This window comes from Scomber japonicus, chromosome 5 (genome assembly GCF_027409825.1).
Source record: "Scomber japonicus isolate fScoJap1 chromosome 5, fScoJap1.pri, whole genome shotgun sequence".
Lineage (NCBI taxonomy): Eukaryota > Metazoa > Chordata > Actinopteri > Scombriformes > Scombridae > Scomber > Scomber japonicus.
The window spans coordinates 27,371,845-27,382,663 of NC_070582.1; the positions used below are offsets into that span (position 1 = coordinate 27,371,845).

The following is a 10,819-nucleotide window of genomic DNA, read 5'->3' on the forward strand; positions in this document are numbered from 1 at the left end:
GATTTTTGGGTGGGCCTGACATGACGGGTTAACAACATAGAGGGGTAAGCACCTCCCCATACATAAACACTAGAGAGCATGTAGTCATCGGTACTGTTTTTACACCAGCTAGTTTTACATCTTCCATCGGAGATAACTTGGATTCACTTTGGATAATGCGCTGTTATTGGTGAATGGAGCCATTTCCAGTCAACATCAGTGCTCAAAGAATCATTTTAAACATAAATGAAGCATCTGTTGATGGATGGAGCTGCCACTGGCCTTGGCCTCAGCACCAACCGTTTGGTTGGGACAATGGGTAGAATCAATGGATGTGGCGCTGGAAACAGCCAACGCTAGCCACCACATGCCGTCACGTGGCTTCCCTGGCCCGACCTGCACTGCACCAAAAAGCACAATGCCAGAGGCTTTCGTTCCAAAGGTGATGGCTACAATGACAGCACCACGGACTTTTAAGCAGAGAAGTAAGTACAGTTAAGCACACCAAACTCCACTGGAAAAAACAACAATTTAACACTACGATGATTGGAGATGGTTTGCTTGTAAAGAAGTACACATTTACCTACAAAATATGTGCTGAATTAAACAGTGGCTGCTGAACTTTATTTTTTATCATATCATCCATGTTGCTGCCTTTTTTGGTAACACAGGAGCTTTTCAGTTGGGCCATGCTATGAGGGCCTTCAGCAGACATTCCGCCCTGTGTTACGGCACAGAGAATACTGCTCATTTTTTACCATTCTGAAAGCTTTCATATACTTGGTGACTTATTTAGTCATTCAAATTTGGCTGGTGGTTAATTACACATTTTTATGTGGTGTGACTCAGAGCTCAGAACACATATTTATCATTGTTTAACATGGACTTTAATACTCATTGACATATTTAAGACTTTTAAAATGCAGGGTTAGGGTTATTTTAATGACGAAACATGTGCAATGCAAAATGAAGCATTGAGATGTTGAAGTAACAGCACTGTTACTCTCTCACATGTATCAAACACCTGATTGAATTAATATGTAGATAAGATATGAAGCTAAATGGGCTTATTTGGTTTATTACTTTATTGCTTTATAACTGAGCCTCTTACAACTTGGAGCACATGCTGGTTGCTTTATGGCAGTAGTGCTCCCTGATATGGGCAAATTGGGCCAGCACGTCAAGTCAATCTAACACTATGTGCCGAGGAATTGGCTAATTGGCGCACCCTTTGTTGTGCATGTGCCCTTGCTTGCTGAGATGGTGCAGTGCGCACAGAAGCTGCAAGAGAAGGGTAACACAAAACGAATCTGTGCACCTCCAAGGTGAGGTTTTAGTTGACTGTTGTGCCATCTTAACAGTGTGTTTGCTGTTCTAAGTGCAATGGTATAATAACTGGATTCTCTTCAGTGTGGTTTCCCATTTGTGTAAGAAGGATTTGTGCTATTAAGAATATTTATTCTCTATTTTATTTGTATTATATTCTTATTGTTGCTTTCTGCTCTTCTTACATTTATGATTGTATATATTTTTGGCATATATATTTTAACAAATGTAAACATGCCAGAATTTGCCAAAAGGCTATTTTACATCTGCTGTCCCAGGACTGATGTTGAGTAGTCACTTGTGGTTCTCTAAGTTCTGATAACTTATACAGTCATAGTTTGGAGGTGGTGATTGTGCACTTTAAATAGTGTGTTTCCTGTTCTAAGTGCAATAGTGTAATAACTGGATTCTCTTAACTATGTTTTTCCATTGTCCATTTTAATTTCTGTTATGATCTTGTTACATTTTCTTTTATATTTAACATATATTTTTAGATGTCCTTGTCTTGTGGACATATATTTTGCCCAGGGTGTCATTCAAGCTAGAACTGCCTCTGCTTTATGGACACCTGGATGTTTTGTTGAAGGAAACCCGTAGAGTAAAGTGCTGAGCAACAGGACCAGACAGTGGTCACCTGCTGGGTGATTTCTTCTTAATCTGGATGCACAGTGAGAAGCCAAACAAGGATGCCATTGAGACATCTGTAAATATTAAGGGCTCATTCCCCCCATTTTATAGTTAATGTGTCAGCAAACCACATAAATGTAATCCTGAGACCAAAGAACTCAACATTCTCTGGTTCTTGGCCGCACTTTGAGATTTTATAATAGTCACTGGTGGCAAGGCTTGATGTACTGCTCTGAGTCCTGCCACACACACAAGTATGAGATGGCTTGTAGTCTTTTTGGTGTGATGCTGCATTCCTGCAGGATCTGCTTCAGGATGCCCAAGAGACAGGATAATGAGTCTACTCTGAGCCCACAAAACACATAGAGACTGGATGGGCACACTCTCATGACCAGCCTCAGGATATATTTCTACTGCTCCATCTGAGGATCAACATTGAGGGAGCCTCCTAGCAATCACCCTGGCTAGAGGTTTCCAGGGAGGCTGAGAAGTGTGAAACCCAGATAATGGGTGCACACACCGCCAGTCCCGGGTAACACTTCATTCAGTATGCCAGTCACATGTGCTTTATATAAGACTTTAAAGGCATTATGACAGGATAGAAAATAAACACAGGCTAATATAAGAAGACTGATTTTGAATGAAGTAAAGAGGTAATGGTGATGGAAAATGGTAACACTTTACTTTAAGTCCCCCTATATGCCTATATTTTAAATTATTACATCAGTTTTTCTTTTGTTTTTTGTTTGTGTTTAACATATTGTCTTTCATTTTCTGTTTATACACAGAGACATTTCTTTCAATTCAATTCAGTTTATCCTTATTTATATAGGGCCAAATCACAACAAAAGTTCTCATGGCACTTTTCACAGAGAGCAGGTTTAGATCATACTCTTACACATGTGCTCAGTGTGTCCTCAGTGACCCAGAAGTTGGGGAAAGTGATGCACAAACAAAAAACAGACCAAAAAAAAGACCGGAAAGTTCAATGGTGGTCAGACTCTCCTTTGAGCCAGGTCACCAATATCATAGATAATAGGTTGGCAAAGTGACCCTGTTTGAACATGTTTATGGCACTGAAATATATCACAGTAGACACTAAGGTACAAACAGGAGGACATCCGGTCATGTTATATGGGAACAGCTGACGGCTTTGAGAGTCTTATGTTGACATTGATGAGTTCATGGCTGGTTCAAAACATGCCTGTTCAGAATAGGCTGATTGCTTGGCTTCTGATATTTCTTCTTCAACACATAGAAAAATGTATACTGTTGATGTGAGGTGTGAATCAGTATGTATACGCCAGCAACATTAAAGAAACCAACATTATTATACACAGATGATAAATAATAAGTCCTCTGATAATAAATAAATGTGAAATTCTGCCCTGAGTGTGTGTGTGTGTGTGTGTGTGTGTGTGTGTGTGTGTGTGTGTGTATGTGTGCGTGTGTGTGTGTGTGTGTTGGTATAGCTGGTATAGACGGACCTTTGACCTGAATACGTACCGACATTATGAGGACATTTGGGATTAGGCGGACCATGCCAATGTCCTCATAAAACAAAAACAAAAAAAGAGTGAATTTACATTTGTTAGTGTCTAAATAACAGATATTCTCATTTTCTTTGAAAGTCCTTCTTTACCACTTGACCTGACTTTCAGTGTATCCCAGTGTATAACACAGTGACCCCATCGGTTGTGCCTGAATTGCAGTTTGATACACATTTTTGATACACCGGATTCAGATTTGGCGGGCTTCTTCGTGATTGGCTGGTTACAGGTTTGGGCGGACCCCTCCCCTACTCTGAGCTCCAAGCCCCGCCCACACCTCGGCTCTTTAATTTTTACATGTGTTTAATGGAGGACGCTGCTGCTGGGCCCCGCTGGAGGAACGAACAGACAGGTAAGCTGATATATTTTATTAATAACTTAGTGTGTCTGATTTAATTAAGGTAAAGTCAAGCTAGTTTTATCTGGTTATGTAAACGGGCCATTTTACACTGATTTAGATGCTTTATAGTCATTTGATTTTTATTTTTTTTATTACGGCTACCAAGTGGTAGAGAGCTAGTTGCAGTTGGCTTCGCTCCGGAAAGACGTTTGTCTGTCAGAAAAGGTAATATTTGTGAGATATTACAGCGTGTTTTGTGTACTTTCTGCTACAGTTGCACGTCTGCTTGTTCTTTCGGGTTGCACCGAGGCACCGCGCCCTCGTTAAGCCTTAATTAGAGGCACCTGTTGCGCCATGTTGACTTGTGCTTGACTCATGCTCACAGTGGAGGAGTGTTAGTTACTCAGGTTCATATACAGTGAAGAAATAGGCGTTGCATGGACTGGACATTTAACCATCTCTGTGTTTTGGGGCTGTGGCTGACGCTGCTGAGCGACGTGATATTATAAGTACCGTGATTAAATGGCAAAATCGGCTGCACCATTCCTCGACCTAGATCTCCCAGTTAAGATGTGAAGCTGCATCAGATTGAAGGAGAAAAAAAGTGAGAAAGAAAGAAATCTCAGTGAGATATTTTGGTGTATTTTTGTGTCCTTTCAGCCACAGTAATGGCGTGTATATGTATACAAACAAAGGGTTAAAGGTACTTTTTTTCCAGGCCATGTCTTTGCTTCTTTTTAATGATTAACAAAGACAATGAAGCATCCAGAAGGTTCATTTTAGCTGGATTAGTTGCAGAAACTTCTATCTTGTTGTCAAAACAACTTGTATCATTGAGGCACTGGGATACAGGATGAAGTTCATTCTGAATGTAGTTCAGCTCAGCAATACATAAGTAAATGTAATCCTTATACTGTTAATATGTTGTGCATATGCAGACTCCTGTTATATTCTGTGGTGAAAAGGTGTGAGATTTGCACATCAAATTAACCTTTGAGTATGATAACTAATTGTATTAAGTGTTTAGTTTTAGAAGTGTTACAGTGGTGAGTACATCATCTGGCTTCTGTCCACATGATTCAAGAAGATCACCATGGTTATTCCTCAAATGAGCATCATAATCATGACTGTCTTTTCTTTAATACAGGTTTTTTGATTTTTCAAGAAACATGAATAGAAGAAGACGTATCAATCCAAAGGATGATGCCAGATATTATGTCAGCACTGGAAAGGACAAACCAGGATTTGATGTAAAACACATAAGTGTTTTCAAAGGTTAGTGAGTGTAAAGCTCTGAATATTTAATCATGATTAAAGTGGAAATAAAGCAGCCAATCACATAAGAGTAATTCACTTAATGGAATTCCACTGCACCTAACAATTTGGAGTATGACAAATGTAAACATGTGTAAAGCAGAAGTTCGGTTATATGTTTTGTCACAGGGCTGCCATCTTGCATAATGATAAACTGTGATGTCACTGGGTTGGTTTGCTCCCTTGGTAGAAACGGTGAAAGATAGCAAAAGATGGAGATGAAAAAACATAGTGAAAGATACAGACATGAAGAATAGAGTCTGTGAATTATTGAGACAGTGACACACAAATGTGAAAAATAGTGAAAGAGAATAACATTGAAAAGACAAATGTGAGAAAATGGAGGCTACCTTTTCATGATTGTACCAAGGCAGCAAACCAACCCTGTGATATCACAGGTTATCATACTGCAAGATGGTGGTGCCTTCATGACAAAACATAAAACTGAACTTCTTTCAACTAAATCTTCTTTCTTTTATATATTTATATTGGGCATTTTAATGTACTTATTTACTGTGGATATCCACCAAGTGAATTATGTTAAAACCTTTTAAACTTTAAACATGGCATCTTACTTACACGTTACACATATTTGTGAATTAGGTCGTGGGATCTTCACTACTGCCCCATTCGAAAAAGGGGACTTCCTACTAGAGTACCAAGGTCAACTCATTACCCATCAGGAATGTGAGAGGAGGCAGAGGATCTACCATGACAGCCTTAAGGACTTCATGTTCAAGTTCCGTTTTGATGGAAAACTCTGGTGGTGGGTATTGTCGAATCAGAATTAAATGACACATTGATTATGGTTTGCTGAACATATATTAACGGAAGGTGTTTAAGTCAGACTAAATCACATTGCAAAACTATAAATGATTTTCAATTACAGTGTTGATGCGGCTAAAGAGGACGGGACCTTGGGCAGACTGGCCAACGATGACCATGTAAACCCGAATGCAAAGATGAAGTACATTATGGTTGAAGGAAAGCCCCATCTGTGCTTGTTTGCAAAACATAGTATAAGCCCTGGAGAGGAGATCACATATGATTATGGTGATTCAGACTGGCCATGGAGATATAAGGTAGCTGAAGTTTTCCTTTTGTGATATTAATGTCTCAAACTCCTGTGTTGCTAAATCATAGCAATACAATTCTATGAGAGCGTGAAGACACACTGGAAAAGCTAACAATTTGTCCCATGACTGGTCAGAGGTCATGTTTTTCCCACCTTTCTTATGGTATTACATAGGAAACATCTTATAACTTTTTTTTTCTGTAGGATGATGCTGCAGGGACCCATGGCAGTGAAATGGTGGACAAGCCCCATGACACTAAGATGGCAGCAGGGACCCATGACACTGAGAGGGTGGACAAGCCCCATGACACTAAGATGGCAGCAGGGACCCATGACACTGAGAGGGTGGACAAGCCCCATGACACTAAGATGGCAGCAGGGACCCATGACACTGAGATGGTGAACAAGCCCCATGACACTGAGATGGCTGCAGGGTCATGTCCAGATCCAAGGAATCCCAGCAGGGTTGGAAAGGTAAATGAAATCCTATGTTCTGCTTTATGATTTGTGTGGTAAAATATAAAGTAACCCAATATTGTCAATTGGTGTAGTGTGTGTGTGACCTGAACATATGGTTTATGTGGACATTGGTTTACAGAGACCTTCTTGTCAAGTGCTTCTCTTAGTGTAAGTCAGTATCAGATCAGTGTGTGTGACCAGAACATATAATTTACGTGGACAGTGGTTTACAGAGACCTTCTTGTCAAGTGTTTCTCTAGTGTAAGTCAGTATCAGATCAGTGTGTGTGACCTGAACATATGGTTTATGTGGACAGTAGTTTACAGAGACCTTCTTGTCAAGTGCTTCTCTAGTGTAAGTCAGTATCTGATCAGTGTGTGTGACCAGAACATATAATTTACGTGGACAGTGGTTTACAGAGACCTTCTTGTCAAGTGTTTCTCTAGTGTAAGTCAGTATCAGATCAGTGTGTGTGACCTGAACATATGGTTTATGTGGACAGTGGTTTACAGAGACCTTCTTGTCAAGTGCTTCTCTAGTGTAAGTCAGTATCAGATCAGTGTGTGTAACCTGAACATATGGTTTATGTGGACAGTGGTTTACAGAGACCTTCTTGTCAAGTGCTTCTCTTAGTGTAAGTCGGTATCAGATCTCTGTGTGTGACCTGAACATGATTGATATAATTTATATGGGCAGTGGTATATATGACCAATAACTCATGTCAACTTCTTGCCCACAGTGTAAAAATCATCACCTTGTGCTCACAACAGTAGCCACCCTGGATAAGTGCATTCAGTGTGTGGGACCTGTATCATCGTTGAAGTGGTTAGGCTATGAATGCAAAGGTGAGACAAGTGAATTAAGTGTATAACTATTAGAAGTAGATGTGTATACAGATTTTAAAAGGGGCACATAGCTAAAATTAAAGCAGCCCCATTTAAATATAAAAAATGTACATGTATAAAAGAGTCTTTCTCAATAGAAATAAGAAAACACGATTATGTCCTAAGTATGTTGAGCTTGTTTCATAGTACAGGCTGCTGGACTGACACTTCCTGACTCCAGTTAGCTTCTGTCATGTCTTCACTCCGAGGCATTTTCCTTACTTGAAGCCCTGGTATTCTACTATTTGGTGCAGGCATATGATCATTTTAGATGTTGTGTGTATATAGTGCTGTTAATCTTTGTTTTTATACTGATGGTTGGATATGTATATTTGTTTACCACATTTATATTTAAAGTACTACAGTGATGATTGTACAGTTGAACATTTTTGGAACCATTGAACAAACACAAAACATTATGACCTTTTAGAGAGAAGGGATTGCATTGCTTTGAGTGAAATGTACGTGTGCATTGGTTTTATGTGTAATGTATGTGTTGTATTCCAGTGTATGATTAACTCTTCTTCAAAGTAACACCTATGAAACATTATTTTTTTATTTAATTTGTGCTATTTGTGACTTTTACTAACACCATTTCCTAGATGAAATCGCAGTAAGTGACACTGAGGCCAAGGACAGTGAGAGTGATTCTGATGCCACTGGCACAGCATTCCCAGAGTGTGAAACTAGTAAGGCTGTGGGCGCTGCAACAGGCTCTACAGCCACGGAGCAGGTCCATGATGCTGCAGATTTTGGTAAGTTATTTCCCTTTACAGTTGTTTGTTTGTTGATAGAATGTATTTTTCCATTAAAAAAATCTTTTGGCAAATTATGTGTTTTGCAGAAGCAGTGTCATCAGTGACCTCCACCGTGAATGAGACTGTCCCTCTCTCTGAAGGTAAGTTTGATTGTAACGCATCTTTACACTTAAAATGATGCAGTTACAGTATATTGTATGATGTGAATATATAGGGGTGCCCCAGCAGTTAGTTACAGTTTTTCAAAATTGCTTAGACACATTTCTTGAATCCTTCCACCCTTTTCTCAAAACTGTAAACACAAAACCTAATTTTCAAACTACATTCATTAAACCTCTGATCCTTCTTGCAAAATCAAACAATGTCTCAAAACACTACTGAGCATTCATTAAACATCAGAAAATGGAAAACAGTGTTCAGGACATGTAACTCCAGAAAAAAATGGTTATTGTTTATAATACATTAAATACATTTTGTGTTTTCCAAAAAAATATTCACAACTCAGTAACACAGTTTAGATATTGCATACTGTAAGTACTGCAAGAATTACAGTATTGACTGTCTGCTGATTCAGTACTTGCATACCGTAAAAATCCAGTACTGCAAAAGGCCAAAGTACAAACACAAAATCTAATTGAAAAGCACATTATATTATGCTGTAAATGTAACTGCAAAATCAAAGTCAACAAGTGATTCATTCAGCCTCAGCATCACGTCTTTGTGCTGGGTCAGGACATTGCCTACATCACAGGTAACGGAGGAAAAACCCTCTGGTGTGTCTGATCCAGCCTTGGCAAGACTCTACACCTGTCACCACCGGCCAATCCCATGGCCTGCAGGAGATTCTCCCTTTTATAGGGTTTCAGTGATATGCCTTCCACCGCCATGCAGAGAAAAACTCTTCTGTTGGGGTGAGGAAAGGGGAGTACAGTATGATGGAAAGCAAACATTCATGAACCACTCTGGTATCACCCTTCAACTCACCCATGCCTCCTGTGCACTCTGAACTGATTTATATTTATATTATTTATTTATATATATTTATCACATCATGAGCAACAAGTGTGTAAGCTATGATATCTGTGCTGTAATTGTGTTTACAGTTTTTCTGTATTGCTAAAACACTAAACTCCATTCTCTGAACCAAATGCAATTATTGAATCAATCACTCTTTTGGCAAAACCATGAACAATTTTCACCTGGTTAGACACAATCTGCAGATCTTATTTACTGTTTTTCTAAACACATTCTCACTCACTAAAACACATGTTGCACTTGTGATGCATAATGGTAGCCACAGGTGGCAGAAGTTAAACACAGTTACAGCACAGATATCATAGCTTACACACAAAGACTCAAAACTCTTCACACTTGTTGCTCATGATGTGATGAAACCAATATAAGCCAGTTCAGAGTGCACAGACAGCATGGGTGAGTTGAAGGGTGATACAAGAGTGGTTCAACATCAACCAGCAATTCATAAATGTTTGCCTTCCACCATACTCCCCTTTCCTCAGCCCAATAGAATAAAGTTTTTCTCTGCATGGCTGGAAGGTATATGACCAAACACCCTATAGAAGGGAGAATCTCCTTTCCGTGGCTGGATTAGACACACCAGAGGGTTTTTCCCTGCTGTCTGTGATGTAGATGAAGTCCTCTGTCCTGACCCAGCACAAAGACGTGATGCTTAGGCCGAATTAATCACTTGTTGACTTTGATTTTGCAGTTACATTTACAGTGTAATGTGCTTTTCATTTAGATGCTTGTCTTTGTTCTTTGGCCTTATGCAAGTGCTGAATGCACAGACCGTCAATACTGTAATTCTTGCAGTACTTACATTATGCATTATCTAAATTTAAATATCTTAACTGTGTTACTGAGTTATGAATATTTTTTTTGGAAAACACAAAATGCATCTACTGCATGATGAACAAAACATTCTGGAGCTACATGTCCTGAACACTGTTTTCCATTTTCTGATACAGTGTTTAATGAATCCTCAATAGTGTTGTAATTTTGACTGGTGTGTGTATCATCTGAAAACATTGTTTGTTTGATTTTGAACACAGATAAAACTGTTTATGGTTTACCAAAAGAGTGATCAATTCAATAAGTGGGTTCAGATTACTGAGCATTTGGTTCACAGTAATACATACACCACATAACCAGTACATCCTTTATGGCATGTCACAACTGTCTCTCCGTTTCCTGTCTCTCTGCACCTTCATTGAGTTAGGGTTAGATTTAGATTTAATATGATAATTATTAGCAAACTGCGCCACTTCTCTACAAAAAATGATCGGTGCAAAACATTTTGGCACTTCAGATGTTTAGATTCTTATTCATCACTCACTACCATCAGAAGTGTCTGATTCCCAAATGTACTCTGTTGCAAGATAAACAGCCAGAGTTAAAGCATCATTCAGTCAGTCTGGGATTCTACTAACAGACAGAAGACACCGAGACAGCCTAAACCTGTGGTAACTTCTCCAACCTACCTGCCAAAT

General features: G+C 39.2%; 1 protein-coding gene across 2 annotated transcripts; it reads left to right on the forward strand.

The window, feature by feature from the left end:
• The first annotated feature begins 4,974 nt into the window (after positions 1–4,974).
• LOC128358944 (N-lysine methyltransferase KMT5A-like) lies at positions 4,975–8,232 on the forward strand. 2 transcript variants are annotated; one of them, XM_053319348.1, is made up of 5 exons: positions 4,975–5,097; positions 5,740–5,902; positions 6,026–6,218; positions 6,416–6,685; positions 8,157–8,232. In XM_053319348.1, exons 1-5 carry the CDS (start codon positions 4,992–4,994, stop codon positions 8,169–8,171), a joined length of 747 nt encoding a protein of 248 aa, XP_053175323.1. In that variant the 5' UTR covers positions 4,975–4,991; the 3' UTR covers positions 8,172–8,232. The 2 variants fall into 2 exon arrangements, with proteins under 2 accessions (XP_053175323.1, XP_053175324.1); XM_053319349.1 differs by lacking the exon at positions 8,157–8,232 and adding an exon at positions 7,441–7,519.
• The last annotated feature ends 2,587 nt before the right edge of the window (positions 8,233–10,819 follow it).

Bases quoted from the DNA above. Each gene is read 5' to 3' on its own strand.
- LOC128358944 (XM_053319348.1), top strand. From the start codon at position 4,992: ATGAATAGAAGAAGACGTATCAATCCAAAGGATGATGCCAGATATTAT. The intron at 5,098-5,739 runs GTTAGTGAGTGT...TTTGTGAATTAG, and splicing joins ACACATAAGTGTTTTCAAAG to GTCGTGGGATCTTCACTACT. The intron at 6,219-6,415 runs GTAGCTGAAGTT...TTTTTTCTGTAG, and splicing joins ACTGGCCATGGAGATATAAG to GATGATGCTGCAGGGACCCA.